This window comes from Leopardus geoffroyi, chromosome A1 (assembly GCF_018350155.1).
Source record: "Leopardus geoffroyi isolate Oge1 chromosome A1, O.geoffroyi_Oge1_pat1.0, whole genome shotgun sequence".
Taxonomy (NCBI): domain Eukaryota; kingdom Metazoa; phylum Chordata; class Mammalia; order Carnivora; family Felidae; genus Leopardus; species Leopardus geoffroyi.
The window spans coordinates 20,653,900-20,676,930 of NC_059326.1; the positions used below are offsets into that span (position 1 = coordinate 20,653,900).

A 23,031-nucleotide genomic window follows, 5' to 3' on the forward strand; every position below is an offset into this window, starting at 1 on the left:
CCCACTCCTGATCATCACAGTGAGAATGTGATGTGTAAGTGGCCCCAGCCTAAGATGCCCCTGTCCACTTGTGCAGTGGGACAGCTTCATCCTACTTGACTACATGGACTGAGCACGGAGGAGGACGGATAGCTACTGGGTGATGAGGGTGTTGTTTCCATTAAAGAGTGAAATAGATACTGTGAAGCAACAATGTCTGGTGCCCAGTACCTCATCCAATTTGAGTGTGCCTTCTGTTACTCAGTGGCCTCAAACTGTCACCATAGTGAGCTGGGAGTGTGTAATTAGTTGCTTGGTCTGGTAGCCTAGCATGTGTAACGTTGGGGGTGTTTAAACCAAAGGTAGATCTGCTGTGCTGCTGACCCATCTCAATAAGCCTATGAATACTTTTCCTCACTTAGGGCCTCATATCTCCAGCTTTGGGACATCAGCCATTAGAAGGTCATAGCAAAGAAAAACGTGGTCCATGGCTATGACAGATGCCGGAGACGGCCTTGAGTTGCCGGGCGATCCAGGGCTCTCTAAAAGATACGAGGAAACCCAGACAGTATGGGCAGTATGTACCGGCCCCTGGACCCCACGGTTCTGTGTCCCCTTCTCTCATAGTCCCTGAAGTTCAGCTGGTCTCCTGGGTCTCAGAATCAGCCTGCTCTGTAGAACAGTGGGGCCTCAGGTCAGGCTGTGTCTAGCCATTTCAATTTTGCTGTTGGCTGGAATTTCATCTGTCAAGAAGGTTTTGCAGTCAGCCATTTGATAGCGGAAGAGTGAGCCCACGAAGCTGGATTTCCTGCCTATCTAGAAAGAGGAGCACGCCTGGAGATCTGACGTGCTCTGTGCAAATTAGGGCTTAGTTTTTGCTATTCCTGGTTAGTCTCCGCTAAACCTAATGTATTTCAATGTTTGAGGACTAAAACACACACAAACTCAAAGATTTTTTTTTTAATTTTTTATCATGAACTTAAGTAACTTCATCAAGAGAATCTCATCAATGTTAAGCTATTTACTTCCTTCCAAAGTAATTTCCTTTCTGTCAATGCACAGACATGCATTTTTACTTAGTTATAATTAGTGTGAACATGCTCGTTTTTGTTTAAGAAAGGTTTTCTTTACCTTGGCATTCAGATTTGTTTTCATAGGCGAAGAAAACACTGAGAACTAGAAGGAACCTTCGCTGGAGAATTGGGAGGATTATATGGGGTCATGTTATCCCAGAGTTGAAGAAACCTTAAAGGACCCTGAATCTCACCCCATAGCTCTGAGGACTCCCCTTTAGACTAACAGACTCATTGGAGCAGCCTTCCCACACAAAGGTCTCTCCAGCTCTTACTGGACGGCACCAAGAGTGGACTCTCCCTTCTAAAGGAAGAATGAAATCCCATTTTCCATCACCCCCCACCTCCCCCGGGGCTAGGGTCTATGTGTCTGTCCCTGGGCTTGTACCCTCCTTACCTGCTAAGTTATGCAAACAGTTTCCCATGCAGGAAGAAAGCGGAGACCATGCTGCTCTGTAACACTCTTCCAACCATTCTCCTCAAGCGTGTGTTGCTTTTCTCCCCCCTCCTAACATGTAACCACACACCAATAGTTTCCAATCTATCAAAGCTTAAATGTCCCAGTCTTCTCTCCTAAGTCAAGGACGCGGCGAAGTTAAGTTTAATTAAAAGCAGCAACTATTTGTACAGCTGTCTCGGGGTTCATGGCTCGTAAAAGGATTTAGCTTCAAACCTCCCTGCCCCTGTCCTCTGGGACTTTCACACAAAGCCATTTAGGCCCCTCATCTGGGCAGTTACCAGACCCGTGCTTCCCCAGTCACTTCAGGAGCGCCCCCCCCCGTCCCCCCCCCCCATGCTGTGCCCTGATGCTACTTTAGGGGTCAGATCCTCTGGGCTCACGTGGCATGGGGCAAGGCAGAGAGGGGCAGGACTTCCCATACCCGAGTCCCCTTGTTTGGTTTGGGGGAACACAAGGCCTTGACGAAGTTCCTGAACATTCTCAGGGTTGGGAAAGAGGGTGGGGGGGGGGCATGATCAGGCATAGTCTTCCTTTCGTGAGCTTTTTCTGGCTCTTCGCACTTTTGATCGGGCCGGGTCTTTCACCGGCCACCTCCAGCACCCGCGGCACGAATGGTCACTGACAGGCCTCTTTCAAAGGAGATGGGGGCGGGCCATCCCTGCAGGTAGATGCATCCACTCAAAGCAGCACGCTTCCCCCCCCCCCCCCCCCCCCCCCCCCCCGGCAAAGTCCTGGAGTCGATGTAAAACCAACGCTCAGCATTTGGCTGATTTTCGAGCGCACAGAGGCAGCGCTTCGGGCAGCCTTGGGTCTGCACACGCCCTTTCGGACGGAGCGAATTCAGCGGCCAGTCCGGGTCACCCACTGCGGGCCGGGGGCGGGGGCGGGGCCGGCCCCACCCGGGGGAGAGGCGAGGGGGCCGCGAGGCCGCGGGTTAGGAAATGTGACCCTGGCGACCCCAAACGCCCCCGCCCCTCTCGCTCACTGCTGCACCTGCCCGCGGAGCGCGCCGAGCCGCCGACAGGGAAGCCGGCTTAGCCCCGCGCCCTTAGTGGCCTCCATCAGCCACCAAATGGTGGCTCTGCAGATTCTGCAGCTGCTGCAGCAGGAGTGGGGCTGAGGGGACGGTCCGAGCGACCCCGGGAGCCCGCGCGATCCAGACCACGTGTCCGCCGCCCCAGCGCGTCGCATAGGCAGGCCCTCGGCCGGCCGGGCCTGTCCTGGGGCGCCAGGATGGGGGGAGGGCAGGAATGGGGGGGTTCTGGGGAGCGGGTCAGCTCCCCAGAAGCGGAAGCGGTGCGAGGCGCCGAGGGGGGCGCGGAGCTGCACCCCGGCCCAGATGGGCATGCGCAGCGCGCTGGCGCGCGTGGTGGCCTCGACCTCGGAGCTGGTCAGCGTGGAGCAGACGCTGCTGCTGGGCCCCCTCCTGCAGGAGAGGTCCTTCCCCAACCATCCGAAGGCGAGTCTGGCCTCCCGCGCCCGCGTGGGGCGCAGGATCCCCGGGCAGGGCGGGGCCGCCCACTGCGAGGCCGCGCTGGCCACAGACCTTCCGCCGGGGCGAGAGAGAACGCGGGAGGCGACACCCCCGGGGACTTGAGTCCAGGAACTCGTGCCCACCTGGAGCCCACCTGACTGCGGAGCCGAGACGCAGGGAAGCCTTGCCAAAACCTGCCTCTGGAACTCCTTTCTGTCTCTCACATAAATCAGCTTCCTGCTCCAGCTGAAGGCCCTTTCCACATGTGCAGCGGTCTGTGGATGGAGGACCGCTCCCCCTGCCCCCCTTCTAAATTAATAGCCCTTTCTCCAGAGCCTTGCATACACGTATGAGGTCCCCTCTGTCTTTTGCATGACAAAATCACCTAGATTTATTTAAAGTTCCTTCACACTTAAGACTCACGATTATTTTTGCATAAATCCAACTCCCCGCCGAGTTCAGAGGCCTTACAGAGTCAACCTAAATTCTCATAAAGTGGGGTGAGAGCGGGGTGGGTTTCGGGTGTTGAAGCGTGAATACTAATGCTAAACTCCTGCTAAGTCACGCAGCTCATATCTGTAGGGCACGTTTCCTCTTACGGTACCAAACTGTTAAGTCAGTCGAGCCAGGGAACATAGCGGCCGCCTCTCAGGCCGGGTGGGGCTGTGGGAACCTGGGGGGGGGGGGGGGCTTGGGATCCAGTCTCCGCTTTGTCATTAACTAACCTTAATTGGTTGAAGGTCACGGATCTGGAGATCTTCTGGCTTTCCAGTTTTGCTTCACTGCTGCCTCCCAGGCGGCTAGCAGAAGGAAATGAGGGAGGGATGTTGAGGAAAGCCTAGAGCCGTCCTCAAGAGTTGCTTTTCTTTCTCTACAAGCCAGGGTTTGGGGCAAAAATGGGAAGTGCTGCTCCACTCATGTTAGAAAGTTAAAAAAGCAGCTGCATTTCACTAATGCTCTCTCGTGTGAGATGCACCTTGTATTTGGTACCCCAAAGAAATAAAAACCCCTGCCAGTTAAACTATGATGCGCCGTTTCTAAGATGTATCGCCACTTCGGAGATTTTCGAAACTTCGTGAAAAGAGGTGCATCTTAGAACTGACGAAATAGGAAGCGCTGTGTGATGTCAGGAACCTATCTGGGGCACAGGTAGGTTGGCAAGAGGAGAGACCGAGTGATGAGTTCCACCTTAGGTGATCTCGGAAGGCTTCTCAGAGGAAGTGATCTTTAAGAAACAAAATGAATGCTTGCCTCGCAGACATGAAAGGGAAACAACATTTCGGGGGAGCTGTGTGATCCAAGGCCCGGAAGCAAGGAAAGGGCCTGGGCCTTTGGGGGAACTGAAATGAGCTCGCTATGGCAGAAGGTATAAAAGGATGCTGGAGACGTAAGTGGGGTCAGGTGGCGAAAGGCCTGTGTGTCACGCAGAGGACGTTGAATCGTCTTGCAGGCAAAGGCAACTGTTGAAATGACTGAGGCGAGGACCTGACCCTGGATAAATCACAGCCGGGGAGGTCGCGGTTTGGGGGTCAGGTCAGAGACCGTGGTCCGAGGGCCTGACCCAGCTCAGACGCACTGAGCTCTCTGCTCTGGCCTACAAATCACACCTCCAGAACTTCACCCAGCTGTCACTTCTACTTGGTGACCCTCTTAACGCTTTCGACTTGACTTTTGTCCTCAACATGTTCCACCGTCCTCAAGCTTTCTTTATCCAAACCTCAACCCCCTCACTCCTTTGCCTAGAAAATGGAGGCCGACAGACACAAATAGCTTCCTCTCGACCTGAAAAATCTCATTTCCACTCATCCTCCTTCTCGTCGCTAATAAAGAAATGCTGTTTGGTCCCCCTGACCCCCAACCAAAGTAGCCTTCCTCTTAGCTGCTAGAGCAAATCCTTCATCTGCCCTGGACCTCGTTCTATCAATTCCCTTCTCATCCATATAGTTTCTGCTGCCTGCACTCTGCCGGTTCCTCAGTCCATAAACTTGCCCAAGCTTCCCTTACCTCCCTGCACCTTGAGTCCCAGTCCTTTATTCACCTTCCGAGAAAACAAGTAGACGTCTGCATGTGTTGCTTCCACTTTCTAGAAGTGTCCAGAGTGCTCATTAGGAACAGAGCTGTCAACTTTCTTACTCCCGGAGTCTGCTGCTCACCTGCAAGGGTGAGTTCTTAGAGCTCCTGAGAAGAGCCAGTACTTTCAGAAGGGAGAGAAACAGGCAGAGGTTTCTCTGGATGATTTGCCTCCTGGCTAACTAACATCCTGGGATTTTTCTTGGGTTTCTATTTGGAGAGAAGGTAGTATCTCCATTTGGTTGTGGAGTAATGATTATAAAGAACTCAGACTTAAGGACACAGTAGTTTGTCTTTCCAGGGGGCTGGTTATGCAGAGTTGGCTTCATTATCACTGGTGTTAACTCGAAAAAGTCGGGAGAATTGTCTTTCTATATATTTTTTGTGACATAAGTTTTAGGTGCACAGCTTTATCACTTGACATCTGTATATACTACATAGTGATCACCACAAGCCTTGTTACAACCCATCACCACACGGTTGACCACCTTCACCCATTTCACCCACCCCTCCACCCCCTTCCCCTCTGGGAACCACTAGTCTGTTCTCTGTATCTCTGATTTTTGTCTTTGCCTTATTTTGTTTGTCCTTTTGTTTTGTTTTTTAGATTTCACATCTGAGTGAAATCATACAATATTTGTCTTTCTCTGTTTGACTTATGTCACTTAGCATAGTACCCTTGAATCCATCCATGCTGTCGCAAATGGCAAGATGTTATTATTTTTTATGGCTGTGTGTGTGTGTGTGTGTGTGTGTGTATGTGTGGAGCCACCTCTTTATCCATTTATGTATCAATGGACATTTAGGTTGTTTTCATATCGTGGCTATTAAAAATAATGCTGCAGTGAACACAGGGGTGCGTATATCTTTTCACATTCGTGATTTCATATATTTTGGATAAGTACCCAGAAGTGGAAGAGCTGACTCCTATGGCAGTTCTGTTCTTTATTTTTTGAGGGATCCTCATAGCGTTTTCCAAAGTGGCTGCACCAATTTACATTCCCACTAACAGTGCACAAAGGTTCCCTTTTCCCCACGCTCTCACCAACACTTGCTATTTCTTGTCTTTTTGATACTAGCCATTGTAACAGGTGTTAGGAGATACTGTGGTTTTGATGTGCATTTCTCTAATAATTAATGATGTTGAGCATCTTTTCCTGTGCCTGCTGGCCACCTGTATGCTTTCTTGGAGAAATGTCTATTCACGTGCTCTGCACGTTTTTTAGCCAGTAGTTTACTTTTGTGTTGTAGAGTTGTATGAGTTCTTTATATATATTTAGATATTAACCCCTTCTCAGATGTTTGGTTTACAAATATCTTCTATTCAATAGGTTGCTCGTTTATTCTGGTGATGGCTTCCTTTGTGGAGGAGAATCTCATTAGTTTGATGTAGTCACATTTATTTTTGCTTTTGTTTCGATTGCTGTTGCAGTCAGATCCACAAAGATGTGTCCCTAAGACTGATGTCAAGGGAGCTTACTGCCTATGTTTTGTCCCCCCGTTTCATTTTCATTTTGCCTGTGGCTCTCCAAGGTTCTCATTACCATTTACGGAAGAGACTGTCCTGTCTTCATTGTTATTGGCTCCTTTGTCATAGATTAATTGCCCATATATGTATGGATTTATTTCTAGCCCTCAGTTCTGTTCCATTGATCTGTGCGTCTGTTTTTGCACCAGTATTGTGGGATAGCTTTGTAGGATACCTTGAAATCAGGGAGCATGATCCTTACAGCTTTGTTCTTTTTTAATCGTGCTTTGGCTATTTGGGGTCTTTTATAACTCCACACAAATTTTAGAATTATTTGCTCTAGTTCTTTGAAGTATGCCATGAATTTTGACAGGGATTGCACTGAGCCTGTAGATTGCTTTGGTTCATATGGCTATTTTAACAGTACTAATTCCTTCAATCCCTCAATACGGAATATATTTCCATTTATGTGTGTCTTCTCCAAAACATTATGTGTGTCTTCCTTTCATGTTTTCTATATTTTCAAATTAAGGACACGCAGATTGATTTTCTACACAGAATGATTTCAGGAGGACTTGTACTAATGGAAATAACACTTGTGTGTCACTTGGAAGTGTGTGGAAATGTCTCCAACATCAGGTCTCTTTCACAGTGTTACTTGCCACAGAGAGGAGGACTCACTTGGCCTGAAGCCCACAGCCCAGGTGATAGGCAGCAGGGACCCAAAGCAGAGACAGTGCAGCACAGCTCGGTGATCTGGTCTTCCAGAATATTTCAAACCTACTATGCCACTGCCTGCTGTAGGCCCTTGGACAGAGTATCCTTTTTGTGCCTCAATCTCCTTGCCTGTAAAGTGGGGGGAGAGGGATCTAACCTTACTGGGTTACTAAGATAATGCACATGAAGTCTTAGCTAGTGGCTGCCCATACAAAGTCCCAATACCTTTGAGCTATTATTATTATTATTAATAAGTTGATGCCTCATGTTCTTGTCAATTATTATTATTGTGTTGCATTCGTGATATTGATGGATCTGACCCATGGACTCTATTTAATTTTTTGAGTTTACAGAAGCAGAGTCAGGATGACCCAAGGAGACTTTTAAGAAGCCTCTGCTCTCCAGAAGTCAGCTTTAGCCCATGTCTCTTATGAATAGCATAGAGACGTTATCACTGAATGGCTTCCTGATCAAACCACTGAGGATTAATTAAAGAAGTGAAATTTTTAGGCTCGAAGGCAGAGAAACTCTCAGCACAATACTAATGGATATTTTAATACTAATGGATATTTTTTAATGGATATTTTAATGGATATTTAATAGTATTTTAGTCTTTTCTTAAACAAACCAACACAATATTCTTTTTGAATATTTAGAGATTATCAAACACACGCCAAACATACATGAAGTGAGATTCTTTATAGTGGATAAAAAATGCTTCACGGTACTGAGTCTTGTTAAATTTGTTGGAGAGGCTAGAGTTAATCAGTTTGACAAACATCTGTTACAAGAGGAAACTGAGGTTCAGAGGAATTTAGGATTTTACTAAAGATCTCATAGCCGGGAAGTCATGGCCCACGATCCAAACATGGTTTTAGCTGACTTTTTCTACCAAATCAATTAGAGAGGGGCTATGAATATCATGCTGAAATCAAGTACATGAGTGTGTACAGTTGACGGGGTACAGTCGTGTGTGCCGTGCACTGCACACTGCTTGGACTACAACAGTCACCTTGTAGACTGGGTATCTTAGCGTGGGCTGCTGTAACAAAATGCCATAGACTGGGTGGCTTAAACCACGGGCATTTATTTCCTCATTGTCCTGAAGGCTGGAAAGTCGAAGATCAAGGTGCAAGCAAATTTGGGTTTTGTTAAGGGCTTTCTTCCTGGCTTGTAGACTGCCTGCTATGTCATGAATGGCTTTTCCTCTGTACATGCAGAAAGAGAGTAAGAGATCGATCTTGGATGTCTCTTCCTCTTCTTACAAGGACCTCAATCCTATCAGATTAGGACTTCACCCTCACGAGCTTATATAACCTTTATTACCTCCTTAGATGTCCTTTTTCCAGTACAGTCACGCTAGAGGTTACGTTTCAACATATGAGTTTTTTTGTGGGGGGACACAATTTAGTTCATTATATTGGGTCATTTGTGTGTCTCTTTATGTGATGGCCACTTTACATAGTGACAAAAAGCACCAGACAAATGTAGGAAATCATTATCAAACTGGCAATAACTATCAAGGATGCTTTAGGCACTCACCACTCAAAGGGAACATAGAAACACGCAGTCTAGGATTTTAAGAGCTGCTGAAAATGACCAACTCACATAGACAACATTAACCAAGCCAATTATGAAGTCACTCTGATTGAGTTTGTCTGTCTTCCTTTGAGGAGTTAAAACCATTTACAGTTTCCAAGAGTTCTGCTCTGGAGCAAGTTTCATGGAAACTATGGCTGATGCCAACTTTCAGAGGCAAGAGAACATTCCTGCTGTTACGGATTAAACTTGCCTTTGGAGGGGCACCTGCATGACTCAGTCGGTTAAGTGTCAGACTGTTGATTTCTGCTCAGGTCATGATCTCACTGTTCATGAATTCGAGACCCACATCGGGCTCTGCACTGACACTGTGAAGCCTGCTTGGGACTCTCTCTCTCTCTCAAAATAAATAAAGCTCAAAAAAAAAAAAACCTGCCTGTGGGTTCACTCATTTCAATGAGCTAATTCCACTAGCAGTCATTCCTTCATGTTCAGTAGTCTTTGCTGGTTTTCTCATTCTACATACCGAGTGCGGTGGTCATAAAACCATTGGCTTTGGCTTCACGGTCCCTGCTAATGTTCTTTGCAAACTGCAAGTGTGAATGTTGGGTCACTCAGAGGAAGACATTGGTGATGACTGCTTTTTTCCTCATTAACATGAGTTGTGAAGCCAATTTCTGCAAATGTGGGAACTGTGCCTTTAAAAATTACTAACATACTATTGAAGAAATAAATGCTCAGGGTTATAGGGTTAGTAGCACAGCCACAGAATCGCCCTTCACTGGGGATAAAATCATGTTTTTCTGTGACAAAAAGGCCCAGTGACAGCTCTTCAAGTAGCTTAACTCTAGCTTTGTTATTGCTCATAATGTGAATGATAAGAAAATCAGGGCATTTATGCTTCCAAAATGAAACTTTGGGGAAAGATAGGGCAGGAAGGCCCCAAAACAAAACTATTTATATACAACATCTTGCTGGAAATGCTGCCGTGCTTTATTTTACAGTTTTGGGGTTTGCCTTGTGAATGTACCTGAATCAAGTGCTTGTATCTATCGCAAAGTGCTTTTAACTGGACTTTTCTAACGAAAACGGTAGCATACCCAAAGCAAATGCATAAGGAACCTTAGTTACTTTTGAGTGTTGAAACTGGGTACCCCTCACGTAAAAATGTTTAATTTCCTGTGGACGATAGACTTTTTATGGTGACTGGCAGATACTTTGGTTCTTCACTGAGTGTTTTATTAACACAGTTGCATATCTGTTTGAGATTGACCTGGGGTCCAGGCAACTGGAGTCTGCTCTGGGCCCTGTGCATTTGTAGTTCAAAGCCAGATGTTGATGAACCAAGGGGCAATTTGTAGTATACTGTTTCTGATAGCGTGGTTTTCACAACACGCCTCTAAATAAAGACATGGCGTTCCCATTTTACGTACACATCCAGTGCAGAAGGTTGTGATGGGTCTGGGGGAGGGGGTTTGTGTTCCTTTAGTGGAGAGCGGCCTGCTGGCCAAGCTGAAGTTCATTAAGGTCAGGCTTCATCCCAGAAAGCTGGGAAAAAGCTCTTCAATCCTCTCTGTAGAGGGCATTAAGTTCATGGGGAGCAAGAAAGGAAAATGTGAAAAGAAACAAGGTTGCGGAGGCCCTTGTAAGAGAATATAGCTTAAAATGTTGCTGTTTCCAAAAGAATGGACTTATTTTAAAGCTGGGGGGGGGGTGGGTTAAGCCTATATGAACTGGTTTTTAGTTTTTATAGATCTAGAAGTGATTTTGAAGGTGATGAGGTAGGGAAAAAGCCAAAAATCTTCCACATGGATTGCTTAAAAGTTATCTGAATTGTAGAGCCTATAAAGTCATATTGTGTTTTTGACTTTACTATCCGTTGGTGTTGGTTTCAGAAAACAAGCCTTGAAACTGCTGCTGCCATATTCTTTTTGCCTTCAAGCCTTCAGTTTCGATGGGAGTGTTTATTTTCAGTAAGAAGCTAAAAAAAGGCTTAGCTTTTCTTCCCTTTTGGATTTTGCAGGTGCATTTACGATTGCTCCAGGGTTCCAGATGTGCGCATTCCTAATAAATACAATGCAGAAGGCAGCAAAGGGCAAGTGGGAAGTTTTTGTAAGAGACCTCCCTTTCTCCCAGGTAGGAGAGGGCCCAGCAGTGGAAGAGTGAGCTCCAGCTAGGAGGTCTCTGATTAGCTACGGGTTGGCTTTGCATGGGGTGTAGAAGGTTCCACACCTTGAACGTCTTCCAGACAGCCAAACCCTCTCAATTATGTTGCAGGGAGGAGGGATGGGCCAATGGACCAATTTTCAATTTGTATGTGACCAATGCCAGTTTGAGGTTCGTAACACTCAGCCTTAAGAAAAATAGAGTGACTGTGGCCAAAGAAGAAACATTCATTTGCAGACATTGTTGTTCCATCCCGAAGCTAGGGCGGTGCCTCTCCTGCGTGCTTTCATGGTATCCCTGCTCACCCCTCTGTGGCATCTACGGTGGGGGCGGATCCAGGCCCCCACCCCCTTCTGCCGCCTGCCCTGGAGAGTGAGCTCTGCTTTGCAAATCACTGCTGTACCAGCCCGGTTTCTGATCTGGGGGCGGGTCTTTGATGAACATCTGCGTTTGGGAAGAGAGGATAACTCAAGCCCTGCCACTCATTTGCTGTGCGAGGTGGGTACATTGCCTGATCTCTCTAAACCCCTGTCATTCACGGACTGTTGTGAGGACTGAGTGAGACAGGGTGTGTCAGGAGCCTGGCTTTGGATCCTGCATCTAGTGGGTTAGGCCAGACCAGCGTTCTTAAAACTCTGGCTCGCCCTGTTATCCTCACGCTTGGAAGAGTCCAGGGACGTTACTGTGGCGCTCAAGGCTCACATACTAATTTCTGTCCTGGTGCGGAGCACAAAGATCTTTCAGACTGGCCCCTTCCCAGTCCCAGCCCCTCCTTGACTTCAGGCCGTAGCTCATGTTATTCATTCTGATTGCGGGGGCCGTCTTTTCCCTGGGGGGCCGATACTGCTTTTCCTAGAATCACCTGTCTCATAATATCGGTACACTCTTCCCACCACTTCTCTGATGCCTCATTTCTTCTGCAAGGGCTGGCAGGACAGAACTCTGATGGTCTTGACCACTTAAAAAAAAAGATTATTGTGGTAAAAAAAAAAAAAAAAGGGCATAACATAAAGTTTACTATTTTAAGCGTATGGTTCAGCAGTATAGAGAGCGTTCACATTGTTGTGCAACTAATCTCCATAATTTTTTCATATTGAACATCCGAAACTCTGTACACGTTAAACAACAAATCCCCAGGGGCACCTGGATGGCTCAGTGGGTTAAGCCTCTGGCTTCAGCTCAGGTCACGATCCCACAGTTGGTGGGTTCGAGCTCCATGTCTGCTCTGTGCTGACAGCTCAGAGCCTGGAGCCTGCTTGGGGTTCTGTGTCTCCCTCCCTCTCTCTGCCCCTCCCCCGTTCGCTCTCTCTCTCCTCTCTCTCCCAAAAATACATTAAAAAAATAAAGGCTTATGGGGCGCCTGGGTGGCTCAGTCGGTTAAGCGTCCGACTTCCGCTCAGGTCATGATCTCACGGTCCGTGAGTTCGAGCCCCACGTCGGGCTCTGTGCTGACAGCTCAGAGCCTGGAGCCTGTTTCGGATTCTGTGTCTCCCTCTCTCTCTGACCCTCCCCTGTTCATGCTCTGTCTCTCTCTGTCTCAAAAGTAAATAAACGTTAAAAAAAAAAAAATAAAATAAAGGCTTCTACTATGAAAAATAAATAAATAAATAAACATTTTTAAAAAATGAAAAAAAAAACAAAAAAAACAACCCAACAAATCCCCATTTCTCCTCCCCCCCCCCCCCCCCCGGCTCCGGCATCCACCATTCTTTCTGTTTCTGTGACTTTGACTCTAAGTACCACACATAAGTGGAATCGTACGGTATTTATCGTCTTGTATCTGGTTTATTTCAGTTAGCATAATGTCCTCCAGGTTCATTCACATCATAGCACCTTTTAAAGGCTAAATAGTATTTCCTCCTATGTATATACCACAGTTTGTTTATCCATCGATTTGTCAGCGGGCACTTGGGCTGCTTCCCCCTCTAGGCTGTGGTGGAGAGTGCCGCTGTGGATGTGGATGTGCAGGTATCTCTTTGAGACCCTGACTCTGTCTTTTGGCTGTACTTGTATGTTCCAGAAGTGGAATTGCTGAATCGTACGGTAATTCCTTGTTTCATTTTTGGGGGGAGCCTCCATACTGTTTTCCAGAGTGGCTCGGTGACTTTCCCTTCCCACCAGCGGTGCCCAGAGGTGCCAGCTTCTCCACATCCTCACCAACACTTGTTGGGGTCAGGTTTTTCTGACGGTGGTCATCCTAATGGATATGAGGTGAGCTCGACCACTCTTTTTGAGCCTTAATCTTATCCTGTGTGACATCTCTACTGAACAGTTTAAATAGTTTCATCTCACCAATTAGATTCCCAACTCCTATGGGACATATTTTTCTTTGCTTTGCTGTCCTTCCTTCCCCTTCTGTCCTTCTTGCTGATATCACCATCTAGCGGAGTACCCTATGCACAAGCTTAGGTTGATGGAGTGCCTTATAAATGCAGAGTTTGTGGGACTGTAAGCTTATTTGACCTTCATGGTCTCTCCACGTGGTCGCTGTTTCCACTTTACAGATTAGAATACTGACTATTCCATAGATAAAACGTCTTGTCCGCAGATGGCCGATTAGAGGGGCAGAACCAGGGCTCTGGTGGCAAATCCACTGCCCATGAAGGAGTCAACCCCACATTCAAGGTGTCTTTGTAGATACCTGGAGGGCTGTCCCATCCTAACTAACACCTATGAAGTCCCTTTTGCCGCATAGGGTAACATGCTCACAGGTTTTGAGGATTAGGACATAGACATCTTCAGGAGGCCACTCTTCTGTCTACTATAAGGCAGATTTTGGCTAGGAATTAAGAAAAAATGTTCTGAAGACTAGAGCCAGGGGTTGCCTCCAGTGTGGCAAGCAGTGGGACACCAGGTATGCCATAGAAAGGATTCACACATCGGAACGAGCTTCGTATGAACCCTCTGCAGTGCTTGGATTATGAGTCTATAAATGTTTGTCTTCTGTAGGATTGGGTTTCCGTGTTTTTACCATAGCCCCCATCCCATTTCCCTAGACATTTGGATATATGCTCTATGTGTCTCAATCCTCCTATTAGGTTAGAAGCTCCTTAGAAAATAGGCACTCATGTCTTAATGCTTTTTACCCAGTGAGGGCAATCATGTAGTGGAGATTTTACACGTTTGAAATAAACGTAATTATTAACTTAAATTAACTGAGCCAAACAGGCTGAGGCCATTACCCCAGTAGATTAGTTGAGTCCGTATAAAATGTAGATGCTGGCTATCAGTTTGGACCACTGTAGCAATCAATACATTTCATATCCAGAGTCTGAAATTACACAAGCCTTTGGAAGCTACAAAACCTGCTTTTAGATTGTTCATAGTGCTAATGCTGACAATGTGCTCAAAACCCCACGTAGGATATTACATCATTTCTGGAAGCATCTGGGACTTGTCAAATAAAGGCTGCCGGGAGGATGTGCTCTGTCATTGAACGGAAAGCACCATACAGGAAATCATCACGAATATTGATGATGTGATTTTCTACTGAAAGCCCATGAGCCATTCAATATTCCGTTGCCTCTATGCTGTGAATTTTTGGCCCCCGCCTGTGCAACAGAATCAGTAGAGGTTTAGTTGGAGGCCATGATTATTGGATTCACAGTTGGCCTTCAGACCCTTCAGAAAGGAAGAGAAGCAACCACCTGCTCTATATTTCCATCCCCTGACTTAAGAGTCCCATGGAAAGCCTATGCCTATTAATTTGTTTTCTTTGACTGTGAATATATTTGAGAAAGGATTAAAAAGAAATACTGTACTAAAAGAGTAAAATAAAGAGACTTTGCAGAGCTTGCCAGGGATTTGAAGTTTACCCAGGGCCTCAGGGACCAGTACAGCCCAGCAGTGGAATTTTATTATATGTATACTTTCCTCAAACGATGCGTTCTTTGATTCTTTACAGTAAACGTGAAATTGACTTCAGATTTTAGGCCCACAAACATATTTTTAAAGGCATTTTAATCTTATTTGGGTGATGAATGCCTTTGCAGACTGGCTAATAGGCGCACGTCAGCACACATTTCGGTGGTTCCTTCAATTTTGAATTTCCCTTTGCATGTTGTCTTTGATCCTTCCACTTTGTACTTAGAGTTGTATTACTTCTATAAAGCAAGCGGACAATTCCCCTTGATGTGGATCTAGGGGAAGTAGTCCAGAGGCATTTTTTCCCCCTCTACTTTCCCATTCCCAAGCAATATGCTCCAGGAATATAGGTTGCTCCATAAAGTAGGGGACAGATTATCTAAGTAGCCCCTTGATACCTTCTGAGCAGAAAGGAGCAACACACAAAGGCAGGGGCGCGAGAATGCTTTAAAGAGGAATTCAAAACAAGAAGCATGGGTGTCTGTGAATAGTTGAGTAAGGGAACTGTGGTGTCTTGTGTTTATCTTTATCCCAGCACCTAAGTCACCTGGGTCCTGCTGCCATGGTTTGCCATGGTTTGCTGAATTGAATAGATGAATGTTTGTTTTGTTTCCCAGAAGATGTTCTGTAATAAACACTTCGCCAGAAGCCCAAGTCCTTCTAACCCAAGTGACAGCATTTTTTGTTAGGGAGAAGAATACCTTCTCTTTCTGTACAGAATTAGGAAGAAAACTCTAGTTCCAAACTCTAATTTCAGCTTTCAGTTCTCTCTTTCATTTTCTTTGGGATTATCTGTTGTTGTTGTTTTTTTTCCTTTTCCTAAATTATTGAGTTGAATTCTTAGCTCGTGACTTTCCAGTGATTATTCTTTACTTATCTATAGCATTAAGTGTATGTATTTCTCAATGCAGCTGGATCCCACAAATTCGCGATCTACTGTTTCCATAATTGTTCAGTATAAAGCATTTTAAAATTTCAGTTATTCTTTCACTGATCTATGAATTATTTAGAAGTCGACTTTTAAGTCATATATGTACTGGGAAGATTATGTTACTGATTTCTCATTTATTTGCATTGTGATTTGTATGATACAGACTTCTAGATATTCATTGAGAATTTGCTTTTGGCCTATTATAATATAATCAGCTTTCATAATTTTTCTGTATGTCTTTGAGAATAAGTGTATCTGCTTATCTTTATTGGACCAAGCTTGTGATTAGTGTTTCCATCTTTTCTCTCAAGGTTGATTGTTTTGTTGTTTGACTTATTAGTTTCTGAGGAAGCTGGGTAAAAATCAGCTTTTATGTTTGTGGATTGAATGTAAATTGACAGTATCATATTAGGCACACACAGGTACAAAACTGTTGTAACATCTTGGGATATAATTTCTTTTATTAATTGTTGTTTATTTTATCCCCAATAATGAATTTTCTGGCTTTGTTTCGGCTTCTGTTTGTTTTGTATATATTTTAGCATCCATTTGTTTTAAGTTTTTAGGTGTTTTTAGTTTTAAATGTGTTTCTTATAAAGAACATACCAATAGATTTTTTTAAAAAATCCAATCTGGTGAACACTATATTTCAAAAGGTGGCTTATTTGATGTTTTCTTTTCACCTCGATTTATATTTCTTCATTTTTACTGACGAATGATAGGATCAATTAAGTTTTAATATACCTCTTAAGTCTGTTGAGTTTTAACTTTACGTATTATTTCTGTGCTTTAATGATAGCACTGACATTTCCCACATGCATACTTAACAAGTCCGATGTTTATCAATTTTGCCACCTTTCTCTGAATATGTACAAAGCCTCAGAATGCCACTCCATCCTACATGCTACTCCTATTCAGCGTCTTAGAAGCTTCTTGCTTTTATAAGCCCCAAGTTCATTGTTAGCTAATTGTTTAATCAGTTCTTTAGATTCGCGTCATATTTTTAAGTTCCTTTGTCCACTGTTGCTTCTTATATCTCATTCTTTCCTTTTGAATTAAATTTCCTCTTTCTGAATTAGAGCTCTAGAAAAATATGACAGTGGGGTAACTCTTGTTGTGCTATTAAATGAAGGTATATTTATTTTGCCCTGATGTTTAAATAATAGTTTATTTGGACTAAAAAAACCACTCTATGTTGACAATTATTTGAAAAATTATCTCATTCCTTTCTGTCCTCAGTGGTTGTAGCTCAGTAGTTGGCTGTCTGACTTGTCATCTCCTGAAGCCATCAGCCATTTTCTCTCTGGTTGCCTTCAAGAGTAGTTTTGCCTTGGGGCCCCTGGGTGGTTCAGTCGGTCGGGCGTCCAACTCCGGCTCAGGTCATGATCTCATGGTACCTGGGTTCGAGCTCTGCGTCAGGCTCTGTGCTGACAGCTCAGAGCCTGGAACCTGCTTTGAATTCTGTGTCTCCCTCTCTCTGTGCCCTTCCCTACTCACTCTGTGTCTCTCAAAAATAAAAAAAAACATTGAAAAAAAATTTTTTTAAAGTACTTTTGCCTTAATAAGTTTAGATTTTAATCTCATTTAACTTATTCTGTTCCAGGATTATTTTACTTCCTGAATCTCTGTTCATGAACTTGGATTCATGTTTTGGATCAATTTCAAATAATTCTTATCCATTTTTCTCTTTGAATATTGCTTCCCCACCTCTCCCCCAGCCTCTCTCGTCTCTCCTGGAAGTGCATCTGGTGGGTTTCATCATTCTGTCATCCATGTTGCTTAACATCTCATTCATATTTCCCATACCTGACTTTTCATCTTGAATTCTGAGTCATTTTCTCATATTAACCATCCAGTTTACCATTCCTCACTTCAGAGGTTTATTCAGGTGTATAAATTGTCTGTTGAGTTTTTAATTTGTCATGATAGTTGTCATGCTAGAAATGGCATTTGGTTCTTTTTCAAGCCTGTTTTTACTTAAAATAGTTTTGATTCCTTTTTATATTTTTAATCACTTTAAACAGATTGTATAGTTTCTAGCTGAAATACTCGGAGTTTAATCCTGCCCTGCATTGGTATCTGCTGTATCATGGTGGACTATGTTTTAAATTTCATATTCTGAGTTTGTCTTTGACAAAGCTTTATGAGAATACTACTGTGGGGCATGGGCTGTGGATGTGTCCCCATGGATTAGGCTCTTGTTTGCTTTTACCAACGTGTCTGTGGATATTTAAGCCCAGTTCCAATTTTTTAAGTTAATTTCTTAGCGTGAGTGTTTCCGTAACGTATATATGGTATGGAGTATAGAGGGCAGCTCCAAACTTAAGCTGCTGTGTAGTAAAGGTCAGTAGTTATGCATCCTCGGGGCAACTTTATCCTCTATCCCAAACCCAGCTCGAGACCGACTTTCTTTTTTTGATGAGTATTGATGCACAGCTAAAATAATCTACTCTTCCTTTATCTTTGGCTGTTAGGAATTTCCATTGCTTTCTTGCAATATCAGAAAGGATGTTTGTTCTATTTTATTTAGAATTCAGCTAGCAAAAGGTTTCGGGGAAACTAAGTGTGCCATGTTACCAGAGCCGGAAGCCTGTGGAGAGTCATTTACATGTATTTAAAATAAGTTATCTATTTAACATTATCGCTGAGATGGAATAATTTTGATTATTTATTGGAATAATTTTAAATTTTTTTTTCAACGTTTTTATTTATTTTTGGGACAGAGAGAGACAGAGCATGAACGGGGGAGGGGCAGAGAGAGAGGGAGACACAGAATCGGAAACAGGCTCCAGGCTCTGAGCCATCAGCCCAGAGCCTGACGCGGGGCTCGAACTCACGGACCGCAAGATCGTGACCTGGCTGAAGTCGGACGCTTAACCGACTGCGCCACCCAGGCGCCCCTATTGGAATAATTTTAGTATACATGTCTATATAATGGATTTTAAAATGTGAACCATTTGGGGATTAAAAATCTGTTTAGTTACTTCATTATTTTTAACTACCTGGGAACTGTTCTTTCTTTTTTTTTTTTTTTTTTTTTTTTTTTTAATTTTTTTTTTTTTTTTTCAACGTTTATTTATTTTTGGGACAGAGAGAGACAGAGCATGAACGGGGGAGGGGCAGAGAGAGAGGGAGACACAGAATCGGAAACAGGCTCCAGGCTCTGAGCCATCAGCCCAGAGCCCGACGCGGGGCTCGAACTCACGGACCGCGAGATCGTGACCTGGCTGAAGTCGGACGCTTAACCGACTGCGCCACCCAGGCGCCCCTGGGAACTGTTCTTTCTAAATTTACATTGGAAACTTCTTGAGATGATGTTATCAAATACAAATCCTGTATTGGAATTTTGAAGACAGTGAATATGGAATAATAGCAACAAAGGCTATCTGTGTATTCTTCAAAGCTCTGCTAGGAACAAATAACAGAAACTCAACTCCAAATGGCTTAAGTAAAAAGGCATATTTATTGACTCAGATACCCCCAAAATCCTGGGGTTTATTGTTCAAATATTGCTGGGTCAATATGCTCGGACAATGTAATTAGAATCAATCGCTTTTAATTCCTTTGTTCTACTTTCTTCTGTGCTGTCTTCATTCTCATTTGGATTCTCCCCTTAGAGTGACAAGATGCTTTCTAAAAGCCCCACTTAAAGAGAGCTTCTCTTTCGCAATCTAACAGACATTCTGGAACTGTGGCTTATTGGTCTGTGTTAGACCTGTCCATTCCTGACCACTCCACGTGGCTGAAGGGGGGTGGTCTCCGATTGGCCTGGTCCCTGGAGTTGTGGAATTGGGGTCAGCTTTAGTCAAACCACATAGGCTGAAAATGGAGGGGAGAGGTTCTCTGAGAGAAAAAATGAGGTCCTGTGATGAGAAGAGATGGGAATGGAAGCTAGGTACACAAAACATAACAAATGTCCCATAACCTATCTAATTGTATGTGTTTGCTGTTTATTTCAGGATAGTGTTGAGTTTAGACACATCTGCAGTCATTTGGCTCTACAAATTCAAGGACAACAGTTTGACAGAGATCTGGATATTGCCCACCGGTGTTTGAAGACAATAGTCATGAAGCTGATTCAGTCACTTGCTAATCTTCCTTCAGATGCCCACGTGGTAGCCTGTGCTTCTTTGAGACAGATCTTACAGAATCTCCCAGACATATGGATGCTCAAGACACCAGAATTAGACCCACAGCCAGTACTGCTAAGAGGACTGGGTACCTGACATTCCTAATTGAATCAGCAGACAGTGGGTGCTTTTATTCCCAGGAAGGAGAGAGGTGATGACATATATAGCAGTCTGACCAGTGGCATCTGTACCCTTCAGAATCACAGCATGTTGGTGACAGGTTTTTAAAGCAGTAGTTCACATTTTTAAGTATGTTGATATATTTGTTTACTGTTTGATTGAAATGTATTCCACTTGGTAGAGCTGATTGTATCATATATGTTTATATTTACTAATCCGCAGAAGGATTAGTTTTGATCAAATGATACATTAATCTATACTTATATTAATGTAGGCCTATGAGGTTTAATATGGTTATTTAATATGGTTATTTATATATGGTTATGTGGTTAAAGCTTCATGGTTCTTAAAATTATCTTGAATAAATAGGATATTTGATAATTGATATGTTCTACTTACTGAGCACTTCATTTCATGTTATGAAAATGATCTTTAGATGTTGTAGGACCACATGTGTCAATAATTATGAGTTCCAATACTGGCATTAATAACTTACTGTTGGACAGGAAAAGAGTTGCTTCTAAGCCTTGTGCTTTCATGTAGTGATTTGTAAATTTATAATGATAATGAGCTATGAAGTACCAAGGATATATGATATGTAAATACAAAGTACGGTATTATTAAAGTCTCATGTGGAACCATGTAGCTCTTCTTACTGTTTCTAAATATTCCAATTGAAGTAGGAAATTCTTGTGAAAAAAGGAGGGAGTGGATATACTGGCAGGTTTCCCTAAATACTTAGAGCTGGGAAAAGAGAGGCTAACTTTTCTTGCAACAATGATCTGAACATGCTAGGAAAAACTAAATTTCCTATTGCTTAATGATTGTATCGTTTAATGGCTGTATTGAGAACCAAAGTAAATTAAAGTGATGCCTTACCCTTAAAATTTTAATAGAAATGGCATTGTATTTAGAAAAAAAAAAAGAGTACAATGTATATTGTAAACAGTGCACCTTGTTTTCTGAAGGAATGAAAAACTAGGTCTGTATGGTGAGAGTTGATCTGCTATTAAAAAATAAAGTATTAGTAGTAATCAAAGCCTTTTTAATCCCACATGTTCTAATCCTAGTTGGTTCCAAAATTTATTCCAGGATATAATGATGAAAGGTATATATATTGATTCTCTTTGGATATAACTGACTATTCCATAGAAGAGAATTACATTAATGAGACTGAATTCTAAATGAAAGATGAAAGGTGTGTGTTTGTGCGTGCGTGTGTGTGTGTGTGTGTGTGTGTGTGCGTGTGTGTATAAGGGTGAGGTGGGCCAGAAAAGAAGAGCATGTATTTCTTGGAAACAATCATTAGCCCTTGGTTCTCCAATTCCTAAGAAACATTGTATTCTGGGACTATCACCATATTATATAGTCAAGTCTTTCTTTCCTCAGTGAAATTACCCCAGGACTCTTTCTCTAAAGACCCATCATTATGGGCCACTTTGCCCATTGTAATCAATAGCTATCTCAATAAATATTAAGGCTTTTTAAACTCTCATCCCCAAGAAATATTGAATATCTTTGCTTCTTTGTATCAGTTCTTGTGTTTTTTCCTCATTTTGCAATGTTTCGCATAGAGCAATAAAAACCCTATTTCAGGGGCGCCTGGGTGGCGCAGTCGGTTAAGCGTCTGACTTCAGCCAGGTCACGATCTCACGGTCCGTGAGTTCGAGCCCCGCGTTGGGCTCTGGGCTGATGGCTCAGAGCCTGGAGCCCGTTTCCGATTCTGTGTCTCCCTCTCTCTCTGCCCCTCCCCCGTTCATGCTCTGTCTCTCTCTGTCCCAAAAATAAATAAACGTTGAAAAAAAAAAAAAAAAGGTAACTGGCATATAAAAAAAAAAAAAACCATATTTCATCCTTCAAGCCCTGATTTACCCATCAACTCCTCCTTGAACTCTCCTGGATCATCCTGGTAGGGCATGGTCTCTTCTTCCTCTGAACTCACATAAAACACATGTTGTGCTTGGACAGATTTGTATATTGCATAGCAGCTACAATTCTGAAAGTTCTTTGACCCTACTAGAACTCCCATTGTCTCTATCACCTTTTCACACTGCCCCCCTCCCTTACTTCTGTGGCTTATGTTCTTTGCTTAATTTGTATAATCATTTGGTTGTACATGCCACCAATTCCCTTCTCCCATTTTCCTTTGGTTGAATTCTGCTCACAAAACTCCATCCCTGGTCAAGACCGACTCTGCTTACTCCCCATCTCTATGTGAGTTCTGAATGTGACTTAAGAACAACACATAGTCATGCAAATTTCACTTCAGTTCATGGCTACTAATCTCAAGGGGCCCTCATGTTATCCACTATCCAAATAGTTAGTACTATTTCATGCCCTAGAACTGCCGTATCTAATATGGTAGCCACTGGCTACATGTGGCTATTAAGCACTTGAATATGGCTAGTCTGAATCGAGGTATGCTGAAACCGTAAAATGCACACTTTTTGGCTTTTAAAATCTTGTCAATTTTTTATATTGATACATGCTGAAATAACATTTTGAATATATTTGGTTATATACAATATATTATTAAAATTAATTGTACCAGTTTTATTTTGCCCTTTTAAGGTGGCTACTGGAAAGTTTGAAATTCCATTCTTGGCTTACATCATGTATCTATAGGATAGTGGTGTCCTAGAAAATTCACTAGACAATTCAGTGCTGTGCTTGACAATTTACTCCCTTAGGAAGGCTGTTCCACACCTTTTCACACTTGATCCTTTTCCATTCTCCTCATTCTTAGCTGATGGCCTTGCTTTTTATTGCACAGGGAAAATAAAAGCCCTTAGAAGGCACATCTTCACACTAATAGATCAACTATATACTCCGAGTTCCTTTTTTGTTATAAGAAAGACATGCCCTGCTCCTTTCCAAAGCTGACTGACCACTCAGGCGCTGGACCCTGTCTCTTCTCACTTATATGAGGACATCCCTCTTGCACTCATTCCTTTTCCTGCATTATCATTTTTTGCTTCTCAACAGGAGCATTTTCATCAGCATGGTATTATAGTGTCTCCTCCAATCTTAAAAAAACAAT

At 43.5% G+C, this 23,031-nt stretch overlaps 1 protein-coding gene across 1 annotated transcript; it reads left to right on the top strand.

Annotated features, from left to right (window-relative positions):
• The first annotated feature begins 466 nt into the window (after positions 1 to 466).
• Positions 467 to 21,572, top strand: DLEU7 (deleted in lymphocytic leukemia 7). Its single transcript, XM_045497119.1, is given in 5 exon segments — positions 467 to 547; positions 2,291 to 2,771; positions 2,774 to 2,834; positions 2,836 to 2,971; positions 19,701 to 21,572. Coding segments are annotated over 5 exon segments (1,026 nt in total). The 3' UTR covers positions 19,968 to 21,572.
• The last annotated feature ends 1,459 nt before the right edge of the window (positions 21,573 to 23,031 follow it).